Genomic DNA, 23,821 nt, shown 5'->3' on the forward strand with positions numbered 1-23,821 from the left:
AAAAAGTGATGTTTATGAAAAAAATCATTATTTAAAATGAAATAAACTAATAAAAAATGACCTTATATCCAGCCCACCAAAAGCAATCCTCTTTTAATTTTTAGCTTTTTCTGTTGGTGTTTATCTAAAAGTAAAAATTCCTCTCTAGGTATTTATACCTAGTTGTATTATTATTTAGAAATAATAAGATGAATCAAGTTGACTCCAAAGCCTTCCACCTGTTTGTCCCAGTTTGGAGTGGATAATCAGCTACTCAGTTGCCATCCTCGGCTTTCCTTTTACCAATATTCTGGGGATTCCCTTTTGTCTTCCCCTCATCTTATATTAGATATTAGCTTAGATTATAATTCTATCTTAGAAATCATATTTCTTTGTACTTTCAAGGGCATTGATCCATTTCTCAGCTTCTAATACTTCTTATAAGAAGTCAGATGTTACTCTCATTGAAATCCATTAGAAAATAATTTTCTCCCTTCCTTGTGATGGTCGTTATTATATAAAATATATGTATGAAGATCTGAATTTGGTGTCAACATACCTTGTGTACAAACAGAGACATGAAAAACTGAGTATATATGTGTAGTAAGAATTGTAGTGCAAAAAAAAGAGTACATGTATAATGGCATAATTTTGGCGTGAACATACTTTATATGCAGAGTTACGAAAAACTGTGCTGTGAATGGGTAATAATGAGTGTAAGGCATTCAACTATTGTCATGTATGTAAAAAATAAATAAACAAAATTTATTCAGTTAAAGAAAAAAGAAAATAGTTTTCTGTTTTAAATTTCTAAAAACTTTTAGGAAGTTCTCTTTTTGCAGATATTCTGAAATTTTCCAAACATGTGCCCTGAAGTGAATCTTTGTTTATTCATTATACTGAGTACCTCTCAGGCCCTTTAAAATTGGAAATTAATAACCTTTAGTTCTAGGACATTTTCCTTTACCCATGTCCCTTAGGCTTTCCCTCACCACCACATATAATATTCCTTTGCCCTCTTCTCCTTTGATCCCTTACTTTGTTTTTCATCTACCACATTTCTTACCATATGACATATGGTAAAGCTGTTTGGTTTTGCCAGTCTATTCCATCAGAATGTAAATTCTGTGAAGGTGGGAGGTTTTTGTTTTATTATTGACTATTTTGAATGCTTTGTTCACACAGGCTAGAACGGTGTGCAACCTAACAGGAAATTTAAAACGTATTTGATGAAGGAAAGGATGAATTCCTTAGGGCAAGGTAATTTGTCAAGTCAGTCACTCTGAAGGGCTTTGGATTAGGGGGAAAAATCTAGTTGAGGAGAGGAAGAAAAAGTCTCATCAGTAATTGTATTTGTCTCAACACATAGGAAGCACCACAATAAATTGGAGTATCATTTAGACCCAAGTTTGAATTCTGGGTCTGCCACTTATTTGGCATCAGTATTCTTATTTCTAAAATGAGGACACTAACAGCATTTGTTTCACAGGACTGCTGCCAGGAGGAAATGTGATACTGCACACCCAGACCTTAGCACTCTCACTATTCTGTCATCATTGTATCTGCCCGCTACACTGCCAATTGTTACTTCACATTCATTCTGTTCTTTAATTTTGTTTTTAAAATATAAAGAGATAAATTTGAGGTGGCAGTTAGTGATATGTATAAATAGAAAGAATAAGAGATTCTTAAAACCATGATTGGAGATAAAAGTTTGTACAACACCCAAGAATTTATTGAATTCATTGGAAAAAAATAATCAAGCACATTAGTTTGGCAGGGCTGTCCTAGCAAATTATCTCAACCTTAAATCAACAAATTTATTCTCTTACTTTTCTGGAGGCTACTGGTCCAAATCAAGGTATAGGCACAGCCATAGTTCCTCAGAATGCTACCGGGGAAATCCTTCCTTGCCTTTTTACAAAAGATTTGTTTAAAAATGTTTTTGATTCTTTAATGGCACTACTCTGATTAAAATAGGGGAGAAAAAGTATAAAGGCCTTTAAGTGGAAAAAACAAATGGAGACAATTATTTTTATTCTATACCAGTTGTCTTTTTAATTTGGTCTCTTTCATTTCCTTCCCTTCCAGTGAATTCAAGTTCTTTTCACTCTTGTCTACCCTAAATTTTTCCTGTTATGCTCTACTCTCTAAAGTTAGAAAGAAGAAATAATTTTGTAAGCAGGGAAAAAAATAAGAATGGAAATGAAAAATTTCCTTTGTGCTGTGTTAAACATCAGTTAAAAGTATATATGGGGGGATATTAACAGGTAAATATCTGAAGGCAACAGGAAAGAAAACAGGCTGTAAGTATATGAGTAAAAAATGTAATCAGATTAATCTAGTGAAAACAGCATCTTTATGAGAAACTGAGGAGCTTTCTCTGTTAAATATTGTCACTACAGAGATTGTTTGGCAGGTGGGTGCCAAAAGGGTCATAACAAAACAAGTGCTTTGTCCCTGAGAGCATCTCCAGTTTGTTTTGCACACAGCTAAATTAGATTTTCCACCAATCTAAATTTTAAGTCCTCCTGTTTGAAATATAAACTAAAAAGGCTTTTGGTAAACAGCTTAGCCAGTTCTGCTGAGAAAGAGAGGCAGGGGTGCAAAACAGAGAGTGTACGCGTGTATAGCTGATTTTACTTAACTTACCTGAAGCGTGTATTTTTCCTTTTGAAAAAGGTTGTGGGAAGTTAAGAGCCTAAGTCAAGTTTCCAAAATATATCTTAAAATGTATTATAAACATCACCCCCGCCCCAATCTTTCTACTTTCATTACATAATAGACTGGTGAATTATAACTATACTTTTGAAGGAATTTGCCAAACTATGCAAGTGAAAATGGGGAAAAAAACAAAATAGTAAAGGCATGAGATACAGAGATAGCTTCCTGAGGTGTCCATCTGAAATTTCTTTATTCGGTTGATTTAAACCTGTCCAAGCAAAATGAGAAATATAGTACCTACTGTATTATTTCACTGATCTTATTATACAAGAAGGATTTTTTGAAAGTTTTCACAATAAGGAAATGATAAATGTTTGAGGAGATAGATATGTTTAACCTGATATACTTTTTTTTTTGTACCAAGGATTGAATTCTGGGGCACTCAACCACTGACCCACATCCCCAGCCCTATTTTGTATTTTATTTAGAGACAGGGGTCTCACTGAGTTGCTTAGTGCCTGGCTTTTGCTGAGGCTTGGTTTGAACTAGTGATCCTCCCCTCTCAACCTCCCAAGCCACTGGGATTACAGGCAGCCAAGCTAACCTGACTTAAACACTACACAATATATACATGTATCCATACCTTGCATGATACCCCATTAATATGTATTTTTGTATTTTTTTATGTATCAATTTAAACTAAATTATAAAAAATTTTAATAGACAAAACTCTTTGACTTTGTATAACTTAAGTTCTTGTCTCATGTATGTAGTAGCTTACTTTTCTGAAGATTTTTTTTTTAAAGTTTCCTGTGCCCTTCCTGGTCTCTATTTTTTGTTTAAACTTTTGTTTTTTTCTCTCTCTTTTATGCTAGAGGCTTTTGTTCATGTCTGTTAAGCACTGAAAAAGTCAGCAACCTTAGATATGTGTTCTTGGTGAGGCTGGTAAAATATACCAAAGGGTATACTTCTAACCTCCTGTGTGGAAAGGAATGGCAATTGAACCATGTCATCCTCTAGGTGCAGATGTTCATTTACTTCCCTTGCATTTGGTAAAGTGCCCTGCTCTCACTTTTTCCTATTTCCCAATTGAGATATACTTGTTTTTTTGTTTATGTCTTGTCTTCTGAGACCACACCTATCCTAGGGTAGAGGTATAGTTGGGAAGAACAGTTGTTCAGTGGAATGGGGAAGAGAACATGATATACGAATTGACCACCATGTGTTTCTAGTACCATTGATTCCTAAACTATTTGAAGATTCTGTGGTAAACATACGATTGGTTCTCAGCTTTCTTCATTGCCACGTTAAGATCTGGCTCTCTCAAGTGAGCTTACTATTTGCCACTCTATTTGCTTTCAGTTTTCAGTTTGTGTGTGTGAGTGGGTCATTGCTTTATTCTTTCTCATTCTCCATATCTTTAAAATAAATAATTTCACTACAGCTTTAGTGGGGTTTCTGGAGGGAGTGCAATTAGATGCTTGCCTGCCATTTCTTTTCACAGAAGTCCATGCTGAACCTAAAAACCATTCCTACTTGTTTATATCACTCATTACCCCTTCCCAACCACCACAATGGTTTAATATTAACATATACTAAGATGTTAATTTACTATATTACTAATTAAAATTGCTAATATTAAAATAGACTAGTATTACTAATACACTAGCTAGGACTGATTAAAAGGAGTCCTAGCCTAGGTATCACATTTTAGAGAACTCTACTCTGGTCCTTTTGGGCACCAATCCCCACAAAGCTTAAATGGAAAACTGAGAACAGCAATCCTGTCTGACAAATGACTGTGAATTAGAAAGAGAACCCCTTGTATAAGACACTTTACTACCATCTGCTGGAAATTTTATGAAATAACTACAAATCAAGGACGACAATTTAAGGAGTCACCTTTGCATTAGTTAAAGAATCTATATTGTGCCAAGATGAAGAAGATAAAAGAGTAAATTAGGGATGCTTCTTCTTTCTAATGGACAAATATGATTAGAATACGTTGGTAGTAAGGTTGGTTCTGTTGTAATGCTTGCATTGAAAATGTAGTATTCCACAGCAATTGATATATTTTAGGGAACAATTTGTACATAACAAGAATTTTATATTGCTTATGCAATCTATGACAAAAATCAGGTGAACAAAGAAAACTGCACCCATCTAAACCAACCCATGTTGAATATACAAAGCACTCATACATATATACACCTCAGGCATCTAACAGCTGCCCCAGTTCAATGTATGCTGGTTATGAGGCATATCCAAACATAGCTGGTATAAGAATGTTTGGTCTGATTTTAAATAACCCCTTTCTATCACTTCACAATAAGCCCACAAACTATTCTGATATCTACTACCAAGAGTAAGCTTTAGGATTTTAAAAGTGCTACATTCATTCTAGTATTTTTTAAACTAGTTCTATCATTTTTAGGTGTTACTGACCAACTTTTTGAGAGTTATATTCATAACACATTTTCCCCATAAGTTCTGCGTCTTGTACTGTGAAGCTTTGTGTGTAGTAATTTTTTTAGAATTACATATGTCATAGCAGAAATGACTACAAGGATATTTTATCCCAGATTCAGCTCATTCTTCCAGAATATCATCATCAGTTTCTACACGTATCTTACAGAAACAGATTTCAAAGAATAAATATATACTAGCTCATGTTTTTAACAAAACCCAAAACTACCCAACCCAAAGCCCTAAGAAACACTATTCCAAGGGCTTCTACCTTAATTATCCATGTTTTTGTTTTTTGACAGTTCTTTAGTCCATTAGATCTTTCTCAAATTACCTGTATTTCATTAAAATTGATTAATAATGGAATGTAAGTGTGAAGGCTGGGTATTATGCAGATGTCTTAGTGTGAGCTTGCTTGTAGATGTTCATCAAATTATCTTAAACTTATTTTACAGGAGAGGAACAAGACTTGACATTTTAGGAAATTTCAAAGAAAACTAAGAATTACCATTATCTATTGGGCTCTGGCTTTCAGAGCCAGAAAGAGTAGTCTACTGATATTTTTTCATAAAGATCTGGATCTGCCTTTTACCATGAAGTTAAAGATCTGCTTCTACTAATTAAATCAATATATGCATTAAGTTAATAGTCTAAACATTAAATAATACCATACATACGTATTATTTATTGGCATTTTAATTCCATTATTATCAAAACAGAAGATATATTTCTTATAATATTAAATCTTCATTACTCACATATCCCCTACTATAAGTATTATTACCACCTTGTATTTTATAGATTCTTTCAACTTGAAAATATTTAGTGAATTATCTAGATATCCCTAATAATGTCTTGGGAATAAAAAGTAAGCCATTACTAGTTTCTACATACGGAAGGAAGAACTGAGTTTAATTTAATTATAACAGAGGGTGAGAGTTAAAGCTAAAATTTGAACAATCAATATACTCAAATTTTGATCAAAATATTTATTCTTTATGATAATTTTATAAATGACTTTGAGAGGATATTCTGCTTTAAATATTTGTTTCATTTAAAGTTTCCTTAAATGTTTGTCACTTAGATTAATAAACTTAAGAAAGGATAGTTTAGGGTTGGATTTTATTGGGGTGTTTCCAATTTGGCTTTCTTTTTCTGGTTTTTTAAAATTTTTCTCTTTGACTTCTTAATTTGCATAAACATGAAAATTTTGAATAGGTGACTTTTGACTCTTAAAGGCTTTCAGTATATTCTTTCCTAAGGCTTGCTTGAATGTATCAGAAGCATACTACATCAAATTATAACTTAAATACATTTACCAAATGTTTATGGGGGTTTTTTTTAGTTATAGATGGATACAATACTTTTTTTAATTTATTTATTTTTTATGTAGTATTGAGGATCCAACCCAGTGTCTCACATGTGCTACATGGGCTACAAATGAGGATTGAACACGGTGATTCTACGACTGAGAATTCTACCACTGAACCTCTTATAATCCCAGTCCTTTTATGGGATTTTGAGTACTACATAACAGATTTACTATTACAATAACAGCTTGATTTCCTTCCTTCCTTCCTTCCTTCCCTCCCTCCTTCTCTTCTCTTCCCTTCCTTCCTTCCTTTCCTCCCTCCTTCTCTTCTCCTCCCTAAATCCAGAGATTCTGTAAGTAATACCATGAGGTAACTTTAAGATTTTATCATAGTATAATAAAATAGAAGCATGAGATCACTGAGTCTTCAGTTATTAGATGTTTGGGTTTGAATTTATCAAGTTTGATCTGTACTTTCTGTTTGAGAATTGGGAGAGTCTTGTACTTATGAATGTCAGACACTTTATAACTAAATTAGCTTTATGATCTTATTAATGATGTTACCTGCAAACAAGTATTCTTGATCAATTAATGCCATTTGGGCATGAAAGAATGACCTTTACTGAAAGAAAGAATTTTAACAAGGAGATACCAAAGAGTTCCTAACTGACCTTTGTGCTAGCCACCAACCAGGCAGTAAGTAATATGAGGTAGTAACAAGAATATTTATTCCATAAATGTATAGTTCACAAAAATGTTGTCTACTGTTCAGCTTTCCATTTTTCTCTTTTCAGAGTTCTTGCAAGATATTTGATAGCTATGTTTTTTAAGTTGACTTTATACAATTTTATACTTACCTGAAAATGAATATTTACTAATTCTAGTTCATGCTCTCATGTAATTATTACACCTCCCAGTATTGTTTCTATATAAAGAACTCTACTCTCTGAAAAAGTAATTTCCTTTTGAAAAACTCATGCTTTGCATTGTTTAAATTTAGATGACTTTTGATGAATATATTAAAACCTGGTATAACCAGGGGGAACTATTTTTTCTAGATTTTCTAAATCTGAAGTGGGTACTTCATAGACATGATGTTCATGTACCTTAAGAAAACATCATATTTTCAGTGGAAAATAATTTGAACCAAAATCTGTGTAAATTTTAGTGTCTTCAGTAATCTGTAAACTGCTGAGTCTGAGAACTATACCAGTAAGAAGTAAATTCGGGCCTAAATTGCTATCATCCCTTGTCTAGATTACTGCAGTAGCATTCTACCTGGTCTCTGAAATCTCATTCTCATATCCCTACTCAACAGAGAAGCCAGTGACTTCACAACTCTCAGAGAAGTTAAGTCAAAGTCCTTATGATGACCTCTTATCCCTAGGTTTCCATATACCTACACACACATTTTTTGTTAGATTGTTATTCAATCTCAAGGAGACCTTCCTTCCTTGATCACTTAAGCTAAAATTATAATTCTTTGGAATGTCTTGTCCCTGTTCCTTACTTTACTTTTTCTTTATGTATTTATCATCATCTAGAATATTATATATTATGTATATTATATTTATATATATATATATATATATATTTATGGCTCTTCAACAGAAAGTAAACTCCATGAAGGAGAAGACTTTTGTCTGTTTTTTTCAATGCTAATTCTGAGAGCCTATAGAATAGGATCTAGCATGTAACTGTTTGGTATTTTTATTGAAATCATCTAAAATAATATCCCATACAGATAATAAAAGCTTTAAGTGTAAACTGTCCCTCCTTCCCCTTATTTGTACAGATAGATTTAGTAATTGATAAAGGGGTAGTGTTATCTCAGTAGAAGAATGTTTTATGGGAAGAACATAATAAGGAGAATTAAAAATTGCTGTTTAGGGATTTTGGAGTAACTACCTGTTTGAAACTTATAACCTCTTAAATGTCTTCCTTACCTCCAATCTTAGGGATGAATAAAATTATAATTACCTATTAAATTTTAATTACCCACTACTAAATTAACAGAGGAAATAATTATTATTGAATAGCCTCTTTTTCTGATATGATTACTTCTTGTTACCTCTGTCAGTCATATATTTATCAAATTCAAGGTCAGAAGAAATACAAAGACCAGTTAATAAATTGTTTAAATTTTTAAAACAGCTACAATAGAGTAGTAGTAATCACTGTCACTATTGTCACAACATGACTGACCAACTTAAGCATGTACTCTAATCTTCATCTTCTTTCTTTTCATTCATTTTCCCCTTAATCATTTGGTCACTTAAATATTTGTAGACTGTCTATCATTTTGTTATCTTTTTCAAAGGCAAACTTCAAAAAGAAGTTGCTGCTGATTTCTGTTCCAATTTCTCACTTATGAGCTATCTTCTAACCCTTTTCAGCATAGCTGCTGTTACCACATAGCACTGGAACTGCTGTGTCTAAACTCACTGAAATCCTGAACATCACTAAATCCAATGATCTTTTTTATAGCCCTTACTTGGTTGCTCTCTGAGTAACACACAAAAGAACTAACCATAGTTATTAATCATCCTTACCATCACTTGTTTGACAGAAAAACTAGTTCGGGTTCCCCGCCCCCACCTGCCTCCTTTTTTTCCTTTTCATTAAGTATAACACACATATAGAAAAGTGCTCAAATCATTAATGTCTAGCTCAATGTCAATTATCTCAAAGCAGACAACCTTGTGTAACCACTACCCAAGTCAACAAATAGAACATTCCTAGGATTAAAGCAACCTCCTTCTTATTCTTCCCAATTACTATAATTCCTGCCTCCTCCATCTGACCAAACTAGCCATCTGATATCTAAAACCATAAATTGGTGTTGCCTGTTTGGAGCATTATATAAATGGAATGACACGGTATGTAGTACTTTATGTCTATTCTTCAGTGAATCCTTTGTGAATTATCTGTTTGAATCTCTTATTTTTCTGTTAGGAAGTCTTCCTAGATACTAAATAAAATCTAATATATACAAATATATGCTACTCAGTAGTTTGCCTTTTCACTTTCTTAATCGTGTTATGATGAATAGAATTCTCAATCCTAATGTAGTTCAATTTGTCAGAGTTTTGTATTCTGTTAAAGAAATCTTTATCTATCCAAGATCAGGAAAATATTCTTATATGTTATTTCTGGAAGCTTTATTGTATTATTTCTCATTTAGATATACAATGCATTTGGGATGGGGTCAATTCCCCCTACCTCTCATCAAGATTATCTAATTGACCCAACATCAATGATTAAGAAGACCATCTTTTCCCCCACTGCTCTACAGGACCTCCTTTCTTACACCAAGAGTTCATATACTTCTGGGACCATTTCAGGTCTCTCCAATCTATTTCATTAGTTTAACTGTTTATTCTTTTACATACTTGCATTGTACTTTTACATCAGATTTGATATTAGTAGATTAAGTCTTCTCATCTCTATTGAAACCATCTAAAATAATACCCCATACAGATAATAAAAGTGTAAACTGTCCAGGTACTTGTCTTCTACCTTAGCTATTTTTTTAAAAAAAATATTGGGGATTGAACCCAGGGGCACTTTAACCACTGAGTTACATCCCTGGCCCTTTTTTAATTTTGAAACAGGATCTCGCTAAGTTGCTTAGAACCCCCGCTAAGTTGCTGAGACTAGCTTTGAACTTGCAATCCCCTACCTCAGCCTCCCAAGCTGTTGGGATTAAAGTTGTGCACTACCTGCTTTTTTGAGACAGGGTCTGACTAAGTTGCTGAGACTGGCCTTGAACTTATAATCCTCTTGTCTCAATCTCCTGAGTTGCTGGGATCACAAGTATGTGCCACTGAGCCTGTTCTACCTTGACTATTCTTGGTCTATACAATATTTCTAGATGAATTTTAGAACCAACTTACCATTGTGTATGTGGAAGGGTAGTACAACTGTGTTGTAATTTTGGTCTTCAGAACCAAAGGATAACACTGTCTTCTAATACATAATCGTGGTATAGTCCTCCATTTATTTAATAGTTCTCTATATAAAAGTCTTGTACATTTCTCATTGGGTTTCTTTTTCCTAGGTATTTACTATCTTGTAATGCAGTTAAAATTATTAATTTACTGTTTGTTGGTATATTTAAATACCAGAATAAATACAATTGATTTTTATAAGCTAACTTTCATTTTTGTTTCTATATGCATTCATTTTATGTTAACTAAACAAAAATCTTCTAAAAGCAGAACTCTTAAGGACTGACATAGAATGTTACATATACTGAAATTATTCAATGAAATATTTGACAGCAGGAAACTATGCCTAAAGACAAATCAGCAGGATATAAAAATGGAACAAAAATCTAATTCAAAATTAGACTGGCAAGTAATGAAGAACGGCTGTAGAAGTAGTTCTTTTGCCTCTTCTATTTATGGGTATAGCTTCTAGTGCTCATTTAGGTTAACCATTCTGAAAATGATCATGAACTGCCGTGAGTCAAGATAGTTACCAGACTTGTCAAGGACAAAAGAGAGGGGACTGGCTCTAGACCAGAGGCTTTTGCCCCTCATCTTAGTTTGCTTTGGGGACAAGTACCTGGAAGACTGTAGATATTTAACAATTTACTATATAGTTCTCTCTTCTATAACATTATAATAATTCTTCAGAATATGTTTACACTTCCTCAAAATCAACTGACTTTTGTGAAACAAAGCTTGAATAATCAAAAGTGGCAAAGCTAGTTATCAACATAATATTGCAAATTAATGAAAGAAAAGGAATTGAAAGCAGGTGATTCAGTCAATTCAATATATGTGAAATATCAATGTATGTGAAATATAAAAGGGCTATAAAATGAATGCACCCAGACAGGTTTTCAATGTAATTTAGGTCTACACCTAAACTGGTTTCATCACATGCCACAAAGATAAAATGGAAATAAGATGATAAAAAAATATGAATTTGGAGAAAACAATTTAGTAACCTGACTAATTTCTAGAAAAGCAACAACCATTACAGGATAATAAGAGAAATAAAGGATTCAAATACTGACCAAGAGTTCTGGACTTCATTTAGAAAATAAAGAAAAAGGCAAAACCGAAGCATAAGAAAAAAAAAAAACCCAAACCAAATCCTGATTTTAAACATAAATCATAGCATTATACATATGGCCACCATAAAATTAACAAACTACTCTGTTTTAACTACCTATGAAAAAGTGTTTATAACTAAAAATCTATAGTTCACTAAGTGCATAACAAACAATATGAAGTACCAACATAAACACCTAACAGAATACTGTTGATATGAAATGAGGAAAGAGCTAGCTACTTTGATACTGATATTAATTCCTTTAATATATAATAACTGAAGTGAGATTTTGTTTCTTTGGGCTTTTTTGTTGTTGTTGTTGTTGCTGTTGTTAGTTTGTTTTTTGTGGTGTTGGGGATCAAATCCAGGGCCTCCCACATGCCAGACAAGTGCTCTTACCATTGAACTACATATATCCCCAGCCCAAGATGGAGATTTTAAACTTTTTCCCTTCTGTCATCCACTCCAACCATGATTCTGAATTGAAGTTATGTATAGCATGCAAAGTTAGCTTAGCTAAATTAGCCTAATCTGACACTCCATTGTACAAGATAAAAGACAACATCAGTAGCTATGTGAACAGAGTATGTCTTTAATACTAAGTTCTCTGCACATACTGATTTCCCTGTCAATCTCAGGGCTTCGACAAAATAGCCAAGCCTCTTTCAAAATCTAGAACTCAGTAATAAACACAAAAACAACATGTCATCCCAACTTGCCAACACAAAACAGCAACCTCACTAACTAGAGTTCAGATAAATAAAAACTTTGCTGTTGCATGGTTATAAATAACAAAGAAAATTCTAATGACCTCTAACTCTGAGTTAGCATGTTATTGGTTTCAATGCACTTACTTAGCAGGAAACATAGGATGTTTTGTTTTACTATAACAAATCCACAAATTATCCAATAAAATCTAAGAATTTCTTTCATTTTATTATTAGCTTACCCAGTTTAGTGGCGCCCTCTGGTGGGTATTCAGGAAACTGACCCTCTGAAGGGACACTGACAGTTCTCCTCAGGCACCGCCCTTTGGATGAATCTGCCTGTTGCTCTTGTCCTTCCCCAGGTATCTAGTTAAGCAAAAGGGAAAGAGATGAAACTTAACAGTGAACTGGCCCTAACTACTTTGTGATTGAATAATCCTTTTAGTTAATGAAGACAGTAAGATAAAATGAGAAGAGCAAAGTAGGAGAAATGTAGATTAGTATTCACAATGGTAAGGTATCACTAACCCCTTTTCAGCTTTTCTTTAAAAAGAAATCTGAAAGATCAGGAAAGGTGAGTATGTAAATTAGCTTAAAAGAAGTATGTGCAAATCACATCCAGGTGTGAACCTGCTCTGTGAGCTCAGAAAGCAAAACAAAACAAACACCCACACAAATAAAAAGGTTCTTCTTTATCAGAACATGGTTCACAGGCTCTAATTTTACTCAATGTTCAGATAGGTAAACAGAAATAAAAATGGGCCAGAAATATTTAGCTTCAAAATTCCTTTAAAGGAGGTGGTTTTGTTAAGGCAGTAAAATCACCTAAATATTCTTCAACTTTACGATCAAGTACTTTATTAACTTTTAGACATAGTTAATAAACCATGTTTCAGTGGAAATATGTATAGATATCTACATAAAATGACATATTTTCTTCCAAAGGTGAGAATGTTTTCAGAATCATAAAAATTATATTTTCTGGCAAAGTTTTAGGAACTAAGTAGTTGTTTGCATATGTGGAATAAGAACTACAAATGGAAAAAAAATCCCTGTAATGCCAATTACTAATTTAAAGCTTTTGACAGGTTATCATTGTAGAGTAGTAGGATAGCTCTAACATGTGTGTGTGCGGCGTGTGTATGCAAGATATGTTCCAAGATCCCCAATAAATGCCTTAAGCCACAGACAGCACCTGTATATATTATGCTTTTCCTATTCGTATCTGATAAAATTACCAATTAGGTGCAGTAAGAGATTAACAACAATAAGAAAATAGAACAATTGAAACAATATACTGTAATAAAAGTTATGTGAATGTCTTATCTTTCTCTACCTTCCCTCCTCCATGATTCAAAATACTTTACTGTACCGTCTCATTACAGCTTCTCTTTGACATGTCCACACTGCCAGCATCCATTACTCTTGTACTTTGGGGTTTTATTAAATAAAATAAGGGTTACATGGAAACAACACTGTGATACACTGACAGTTGATCTGATAAGCAAGATGCTTCCTAAATGACTAATTGGTAGGATCACATATAGTGTGGATACAGTGGACAATAGGAGGATTCACATTCCAGGCAGGAAGAAGCAGGTTAGCATGCTATTTCAACATACTATGCAGAACAGTGCAGTTTAAAACTTATGAATTATTTCTGGAATTTTCCATTTACTATTTTCAAACTGCAGTTGACCATGGAAAACTAAGACTGTGAAAGCAAAACCCCAGATAAGGGGGTACTACTATAAGGCTCAGTTTGGGGGCAATGGGCAGACTTAATAATGATATTTTATTAGTAATTTTCATTAGAATAATTGTACTGATACTATCTTAAATAGTTTGAGAAAGTATGTCAGTAATTAATCATACTTCCTAATTTCTTATGGTTTCTGAATTGTTATCAACAAATTTCAATAATAACGACTAACATTTAACTCTTACTATGTACAAACCTAAGGAACATTTATATGTGACATTATAAGGGAGGCATTATAATTATCCCCCTTTTACAGATGAGAACTTATTTATTTTTCCAAATAATTACAATGGACATACACCACAGCAACTGATCTAGCAAAACTGGAACAGATACCTCCAGCTCTACCTCAGTAACCCAACTCCTGTCTCTATAAAGGAGAAGATAGAAAGGGAAACTGTCTCTGTTACTGAGACTCTAAGGAGCAAATTCCTATGGCCTCTATGAGCATGGCAAATTTTTAACACTTTGCATAGGGCCAAATATTCCTCCATATCCTCATTACCATGACTAAGGTTACTCTTTGCAATTGTGAAACTAAAGGGCAGAATTAAGAAGGATAAAATTCTAAAAATAAGCTGAAACCACATAATAGCATCAATAAAGATACAAAGTACTAAGTAATAGAAAACTTCCTGAACAGTAATTGAAGTCATCCACCCCTTTCAAATGGAAATTATCTCTATTTAAATAATTGAAAGAGTAACACTGAAAGGTTAAGTGACTCCCTCCTACTAAGAAAAGCAAAAAATGCAACCTCTACTTGCTCTAAAAGCAGAAGGAAAAGAAAATAAATTTGGATCCTTGAGCAAATAATTGAGTCTAACTAAACATAACTGTTTGGGCCTGGTTCTAAAAATGCCTATTATTAAAATAATAAACATTTAAGCTCTACAGGAAAAAAAAAGCTAGTAATTGCTATGGTGTTGTCATTATCAAAGTTATATTCATGACAAAGGGAGAACCACTTCTTTAGTATATACTGTATCTCCACCAGAACCAAGGAGAGAATAAATAAAATATACCAGACCTTTATTTGAACCTAAAATTCATTCACAATTATTTTCTCAATGTTTTAACATAGACTCTTAATTTCTCACTGTTGAAACTTAAAGGACCAAAGGTTTTATTCAAAGTATCACTCTTAAAGGCATTTTACCCCTGACTCAGGATATAAGAGAACATGGTGACCTTTATTCCAAACTTGAATTTCTTTTTTTTTTTAATTTTTAAAGTATTTTGACATTTATTTTCTATTTTCAATGCATATCAAAATATACCATATATAGGTTTCATCCATGTATCCCCATATTTACAAAATATATATTCACTGGACTCACAATTTACGCCTCCCTCTTTCAGATCCTGTCTGTTTATATATGTTTTCACACAAAATTTCAAAAGTATATTCTTATGAATATTCGTATTTCTCCATATCTCTCCATATAAATCTTTATTCTCCGACCCTAACACTGCCTCAGCACAAGATTTGATATTACCCTTACCATACCTCTGTATATAAAAATAATGTGTTATATTTATAAATATGAGTATAAATTTCAGTGTATTTTGATATTTATATTCTATTTTCAATGTTAAATTTACATACATATCACAATATATCACATATTAGATTCATCCATGTGTCCTCATATATACAAAATGTATATTCAAAGGAGTCACACTTTACTATTCCCTGTGTCTGAGCCTTTATATTTACATATTTTTACACATATTTTCACAAGCACATTCCTATGAATATTCACATTTCCCCATATTAATCTTAATTCTATAACCCTAGTCCTAGTTCAGTACAAACTTTGATATTACCCTTTCCATACCTGTGTATATAAACCTAATATGACTTATAACCCATATACACAAATATACAATACTGCAAATTGGTGCACTGAAACTTGAATTCCTTAAGAATATTGTACTTTTTATAACACCTATAGATGGCTTTTATATATAAAATCTTTTTAAACATATTGATCTACTCCTTTTAAATTGGATACATCACAATTCATGTACCTTCAAATGAACCAAATTGAAGTTCACAAAAATCTGTATTCAGCTGAAGAGAGTGTTTTACAAGAGCATTTTAGCTGTTCTAATTGTCCTAGTTGACCAGTTTTCTTGTTTACACTGAATTGCTTATAAACATGGGGCTCTTTTTATGTTTGAAACACTTCTTTGGCCTTGTACTGGGCTTCAGAGTCTTCCTTTGCCAAGAAACGAAAGGAAAAGGAAAAAGAGAGAAAAGAAAAAGAGCCAAGTTCTAGAATCACAGCATTTGGGACAAGAGTCCCCTGTATTTCTCTTTTGCTAGCAAAGCAATAAACCTTCTTTTTCCTTTTTCTCAAAAACAAAAACAAAAACCAAGTACTTTAATTTCATTCCATTTTAGAAAAGTGAAAAATAGTATCTCTGGCTCCTAAATTAGCTTTGTTAATTTCAAACTCTTAACAATGGAAGAGCAAGGTTATGCACATAACATACACATACACAAATATACAAACATGCCCATGCTTTCTATGAAATATTCTTTCATTTTGTTTTAGAGACATATGGAAATTAATTTCAATTCAATCTAAGCTCATACAGATTAAATTAAATAGTCAAGTACAGCAAATCAACATCACACTAACTAGCATCTGAAAACTCAAGTTATTTCTTTTCCTAAAGAATGCTAAAAAAGCTCTACTAAATCCTTGAAAGGATTTTTAAATCTTTTTAAAGAAATAAAAACTCAATTTTCTTATCTTGTTAAGGCAGTGGTTCTCAATGCAAAAGTTGTCCAGGTACCAGCAGAATCAGCATAATCTGGGAATTAATTTGAAATTTACATTCTCAGTCCCCACCCCAGACCTGCTGAATCAGAAATTTTGGGGGTGGAACTCAGCAATTTGTGCTTTAACCAAGCCTCCAAATGACTCTGATGCTCACTACAGTTGGGAGCCATTGCCTTGAGATCTTGTTTTCTCTCCTTCCTATCAAGGTTAAGCATCTCAAAGTCTCCTTTATAACAGACATAGACAGGCAAGTTGAGGATCACTTTAACCATTCACTTACAATCCTTGGCCACCTGTACTAAGTATAGAAGCCTAAATGAATCACTTAGCTTTACTAAACCTCCATTTCTACATTTCTGAGGTATGATCTTAATGATATCTCAGGTGGATGCCAGGGCTGTAGGTTTTAAAGAAGCCTCAGGCCTTTATCAGGAGTTTGTCTATTTTGTTCTCAATCCTTCAGTTATTTTCTTGAAAGCCTGCATAGTATTCACCTGCAAATGTGAAGTTCAAACCTTGGTCAAAGACTACTTGGTCTCCTGCCCAGCAAATTATAGCCCCTTCAGATGCCGCATTCAATTCTGTGTCTCCTTAGCTCAATATTAGGACCATTATACTATTCTTGAACTTCATATTCCTGTGCTACTGTCAGAAAATGGTACACAGGGCAATGGTGACCACTATAATGTTAGGGCACCCACAGACCAATGCCTGAAAATATATATTTGTTGAGGTAGGAGCTGACCTGTTTTTGTTCTTCTTGTTGTTTATAGAGGGAAGGGTACTCTTGTACCTGTTGCTCTATCACAGATCCTTAAGCCAAAAGTTCTTTATGAACTTTTATGCAAACTCCTATAACATTTTCTTCAATGGTATCTGCCTCTAATGCTCTGTTTCTTAAGCCCATTCTTTATATACTTATCAGCGTAGTTCCAAAATGCAAATATGATCATGTCATCCTGAGGCTTAAAGCCCTTCAGTGGTTCTCCTTTATTCTAGAAGCAGTTTTCATATAAAAGGTGGTATGTTCATGGGGGCTGGAGAGAAATAACTTTCTGCTTCAACCAGAATTCTGAGTTCTTAGTTTATCTGTTGTATGGGGCTTCTGTATAAGCTTTTCTACAATGAAAAAGTACTTTTGGTTAAAAAACAAACAACAACAAAAGATTAAAAAACTATTGTCCTATAAAGTACAAGAGCCCTAACACTGTATACCAGGTTTTCCACATCCTGGTTACTGTCTTTGTGTTTAGCTTCAGGCTTTGCAGTCTAGGAACACCAAGTGTTTGCATTTTCCTAATATATCCCCTATCAGGGAGTCTATTGCCATTGCTTCGTTTATTCTCTCAGCCTGAAATGTCCCTTACTTTCTTTCTACATCTAACAGGTGAAACTATTTGTCCTAAGGTTAATATAGACATTGCCTCTTCTTGGACTTCCCCTTTTACCAATCCTCTCAGGCAAAGTTAAGGTACTCTCCCTTTATTTCTTCCAACAAGACATCTCTCCCTATCATTCTACTTATTGTCTTGATTTATAATTATTCACATGCAACTAATTCCATGTGAGTTAGGAGTTTGTATGGTTTGGATATGTGGTGTCCCTCAAAAGTTTACCTAAGACAATGCAAGAATTTTCATGATTACATTTTGAAAGGTATAACATAAGCAGTGGATTAATACATGGACATGGATTAAGTGGATGGTAACTGTGAGCAGTTAAGGTGTGGCTGAAGTAGGTAAGTCACTGGGGCTGTGTATTTGGGGTTTAAATTTTGTCCCTAGATAGTGGAGCTCTTTCTGCTTCCTGCTTTCCATGTCCTGAGCTGTTTTTTTTCCACCATAATATTCTGCCTCACCCTTGGACCCAGAGCTATGGAGTTGGCTATCTATTGACATGAGCCAAAATAAACTTTACCTTCTCTCTGTTGTTCTTATCAGGTCTTCTGGCCACAGAAGTGCAAAGCTGACTAAAATATCAGCTAATCTCCAAACTTTAAAACAGCTCCAACCCACAAATGAATGAATAATCAATGGGTTGAGATGGATGCCATTAAAGGCAAAGGAAAAACTGTGACATGGCCAAGAAAGATGGTAAGCATACAAAACTAACTTTATTTATTTATTTGAACAGGGAGTTATCAATGTAGCTAAAGTCTCTTAAGGAAGAGAAGTAAAACAGAACACCAAATGTATCATAACCATGCTTAAAGCCAAGGATATTCATGATTCAGGAAGCAAAGGAAAGGCCCTATCATTTCTAGACTTGAAATCAATGGTAGTCTCCTAATTGGCTCATTTTATCCTACTTCTCTCTCTTCTAATATGTCCTATAGATAAATATTCCTAATATATAACTTTGATCAAATCCCTTCTTTTATTAAGCTTTCTTTCACAATATTCCATTGCCTGTAACATCTAAATGACATATTTAGTTAGAGCAAGGTTCTTTTAGAATAAATGGATTTCTTTCTCTTATACTATCCAGTTTACTTGTGTTATTCACTAAATGTAACATTTAAATTATCGGTCTTATTTCCACCGCTACATTTGTTGTGGGGGATAAAGAGGAAAGAAGAACTATATCTTATTTTTTGCAACTTCTAACATAGTAAATGCACATACAGGGACACATTATACATTTGGTGATTAACTTGAAAGTGGTTCTCAATGAAATATGCCACTAGTAGTTAACCTTAAGATAAATAATAGTTAATTTTCACTGGTTTCCACAAAGCCAAACTGCTATTTTCATCAATATATCTAAGTATAAATACCACCTTTCAAAAGCAAAAAAAAAAAAAAGTGTTATTTTATAACTTCATTACAAGTTTTAAAGCATTTTAGAACTGCCTTTTGTCTGAACTACTAGTGGACACCTTAAAAATTCTAAATATGGGAAAAAAAAGTTTACATTAAGAAAAATGGAGCAGGTGCAGTGAAATATGCCTGTAATGCCAGCAGCTCAGGAGGCTAGGGCAGGAGAATCACATGTTCAAAGTCAGCCTCAGCAACTTAGCAAGACCTTAAGCAACTTAGTGAGAGCTTGTCTCAAAATTAAAAAAAAAAATGAAAAAAATGACAAAAAAGGGGGGCGCTAGGAATGTGGCTCAGTGGTTGGGCACCCCTGGGCTTAATCTGTAGTTAAAAACAAGAAAAGAAAATGAAGCCAAATTTACCCTTTTTTGCTTGTTATGGCTAAAAGAGAGAGAAGGGGTGGGAGGGAAACCTCATAAACTTAGCTTTCTTTTGTATTTTTGTACTGGCTACACCTGAGAGGAATTCATGTTTGTCTTCTCTACCATTTCCCTCAAAATCCTAATTTCCAGTTTACTTAATTGTATCTCTTAAAAGCAAAATGGAACCCAAATTGCCTCCTATGCCCTCTCTGTTGGCACCAAGCCAGTTGGGGCCTTTGCTTTGTACCCACGCAGAGAGGTATATTTCATATAAGCAATGTCTATTTGGAACAATCTGCATGAACTAATTTATTGAACCAATGAGTCATCTCTCAAGGTGACACTCTTGGCAAACTTCTCTTTCAGCATTCTACCGGAACTATCCTTCTGCTACACATTCCCAAATTTATAATTTGTGTATTTAACACTCTTTCTATGTATTTCCCTCAAACAATTTTTTTCCCAGTTTGAGAAGAAACATGCAGAGTTAAAAGAGAGCATTAAAAGATCCACACACTGACATAATAGGTGGGGCATATCAGACTAGTATAATCCTTCCACATTCCAGCAGAACCTGTCTAAGGAGTCAACTTAAATCCTTACTGAACCCTCTTAAATTGATGTTTTTAACACAGCAAAAACATCCCCATGATTAGTTAAATAGGATTAGAAACAGCCTTTTCAGATCATTTTATCATGAAACTTCTTAAACTCTTCAAGAAATTCTAAATTATTCATTGTGAAATTAAGGATAAGGGTTACATTCCTTATAATTCTTAAGTGTAGGTGAAATGTAGAAGAGAGAAAGCATATTCTGTTCCTTCTATAAAAGATGAATGTCTATTCTCTTCCTATAACAAAATTTGACAGGATATAAAACTTATAATTCAAGTAGCAAGTACAGAAATGTCTTCACATTTTCTTTTCCTAAAGACTTAATTTTAATTTTACCAGTTTAATAATGGCAGAAAATAACTACTTATCTCTAGGCATTAAGTATTTTTGTAAACTCATTCCTTTACTGGCTTACTGTAGTAAGCTAGGAAATTCATCTATTTGCCTTCATTCTCTTCCACTAATCTTTCTATATAATTAACACAATTACTTTTCTAAGAAGCAAATCTGATGATGCCATTGCCCTGAAAATACCTTGCATGGTTTCCAATGATGTGCATGGTCCAAATCATTTCCAGAATAAAGTAAAAATTCCTCACTATGGCCTTCAAGGTTCTTTATTATCTGGTTCTTGCTAGCTCTTCCTTTTCCTCTTATAAACTATGTTCCAAAAACTCTCAACATTTTTTCAATTTGCCAAAGAGATATGGTTCTTGACTTTGTATCTGTATACATACACACAGTATCCTCCCCTTCTTTTCTCCTTTGTCATTTAAGACATGAACCAAGTCTTAATTTCTCTACGAATATGAAAACCTTTTTTGGCATTCTCCACTCCACATCATAATCCATTCCAGGCAATGCCTCCCTCATTTAATCTTTCCTTTGTAGTTAAAAAAAAAAAAAAAAAAAAAAAAAACAAACCTTTTGAGATGAAAGTCATATAACATAAAATTAACAATTTTAAAATTAATAATTCAAATGGTATTTAGTACATTTATAATGTTTCGAAACTACCACTTCTGTCTAGAATCAAATGGTTATAAATTTTAATTTACCTCAAGTTCTCCAATAAAATACTATGCATCTTTGTGGCCATGATACTGTATGTATAATGAAGCTCAATAAATAAAGATGGAATCACACATTTAACAGCAGAAAAGAGTCTCATGGATTATTTTCCCCCTCTTTTTAAAGTGGAACAAAATATCATGTTTTGGGTGGGCTTATGCTATAGCACGGTATCGTTAATGTCCTAAAGGTCCATATGTTAAAAGCTTTATTGGGATGTGGTAGAAGCTTAAAAAAAAAATGGTCCTAATGTGAGGTCTTTAGGTCACTGGGGCATACTTGAAGCTGGACTGTTCTTTCTCTTGTCCTCTCTCTTTTGCTTCCTATCTGTGACTAATTGGTTTTGCTCTGACACATATTCTAGCCATGATGGGTTGCCTCACCATAGTCCTAAAAGCAATAGGGCCAACTAAACATGGACAGGAACCTCCAAAACTATGAGCCAAAATAATCCTTTTCTTCTCTTTTGTTTTCCCCATAGCTTTATTGAGGTAAAACTGAAGTACAGTAAAACGCACATATTTGAAGTATGCAACTTGATCAGTTTTGACATGTATGCAACTAATACAATCAATATAAAAAGCATTTTCATTACATTTTTTAAATTTGAAATCATGCAAGCTGTTTCTGGCATGACGGATTTATATATTTGTTTTAAAATATTTTTTTAGTTGTAGTTGGGCACAATGCCTTTATTTTATTCATTTTTATGTGGTGCTGAGGATGGAACCCAGTGTCTTGCACATGCTACACGAGTGCTCTAATGCTGAGCCACAACCCCAGCCTCTCCTGCATCATTTATTACATTAGAAATGTAATAAATGTAATTAGAAATGTAACCTTGACATACATAGAACCCCACCCCCAATGTCAAGTATTCAAAATTAAATGACACACTTATAAATAACTCAGAGGTCAAGGAAGAAAGCAGAAGAAAAGTAAATAAAAAGTGTTTTGTAAGTTTGGACCAACACAACAAACCAAGTGTTAGACTCACATGCAGGGATGGAGAGATTCTGGTATTGGGGCCCCTCTTGCACTGCAAGAGTTCTATTTCTATTTCTATTCTTCAGTAAATCTGACTTTTACACACACACACACACAAGTGCTTTGAACTAAGTGATAATAAAAGTTTAAAATATCATGATCTCTGGGGTGAAACAGTACTCAGATGAACATCTATAACCTAAAGTACTTGTATCAAAAAGAAGCTAGAATAACAATCAAATTATTTTCAAATTACATAGTAGGAAGGAAAAATAAGAGTAGGAACAAAAATATATGAAATAGAGAAGAAATAATATAGCGAAAATTTGAAAAAATCAAACAAGTCTAGTCAAGAAAAAAGCAAGAACACAAAAATTCATATCAATGGAAAAGGAAGCTATCAAAATAACTCTAGAGGTGCTAAAAATAAATTAAGGTAAAATTACAACTATATGCCAACATATGTGATAGCTTACATAACATGGTCTGTATCAGAGAAGTATTGTGTGCTGCTGAGAAAAAAGTGTATCAGTTATTGATGAATGAAATATTCTATATATGTTAAGTCTAAATTATCAATTGTATTTTTTACTTCTAGAACTTCTTTATTTAGTTTTTGTTTGGAGGATCTATCCAGTGGTGACAGAGGCATGTTAAAGTTACTCAGTATTATTGTGTTGCAGTCTATTTGATTCTTGAGATTGAGAAGGGTTTGTTTGATGTACATGGATGCTCCATTGTTTGGGACTAAATATTTATGATTGTTGTGTCTTATTGATGTATTATTCCCTTAAGCAGTATGAAACTGCCTTTTTTGTCCCTTCTGATTAACTTTGGCTTAAAGTCTACTTTTATCTGATATGAAGATAGAAACCCCTGCTTGTTTATGTGATCCATGTGAGTGTTTTTTCCCATCCTTTCACCTTCAGTCTGAGGATATCTTTGCCTATGAGGTGAGTCTCTTGGAGATAGCACATTGTTGGATCTTGTTTTTTAATCCAATATGTCAGTCTGTGTCTTTCTTTTTTTAATTTTTTTTTTAGTTGTCAATGGACCTTTATTTTTATTTATTTGTACGCAGTGCTGAGACTTGAACCCAGGGTCTCACACATGCTAGACAAGCACTCTACCACTGAGCCACAACCCCAGCCTAGTCTGTGTCTTTGTATTGATGAATTTAGGCCATTAATGTTCAAGATTATTACTGAGATATGATTTGTG

The 23,821-nt window shown here is 33.5% G+C and overlaps 1 protein-coding gene across 4 annotated transcripts in view; it reads right to left on the reverse strand.

Annotated features, from left to right (window-relative positions):
* Positions 1-23,821, reverse strand: part of Rasal2 (RAS protein activator like 2) — a 361,482-nt gene that overhangs the window by 164,111 nt on the left and 173,550 nt on the right. For all 4 annotated transcript variants that reach the window (XM_046430001.2, XM_046430002.2, XM_046430004.2 and 1 more), the window contains exon 3: positions 12,435-12,558. In XM_046430001.2, the coding sequence (XP_046285957.1) occupies positions 12,435-12,558 (124 nt within the window). The remainder of the gene's footprint in view (positions 1-12,434; positions 12,559-23,821) is intronic.

Source organism: Marmota monax, unplaced genomic scaffold (genome assembly GCF_021218885.2).
Source record: "Marmota monax isolate L192 unplaced genomic scaffold, Marmota_monax_Labrador192_F-V1.1 WCK01_AAM20220418_F8-fsc00055, whole genome shotgun sequence".
Classification (NCBI taxonomy): domain Eukaryota; kingdom Metazoa; phylum Chordata; class Mammalia; order Rodentia; family Sciuridae; genus Marmota; species Marmota monax.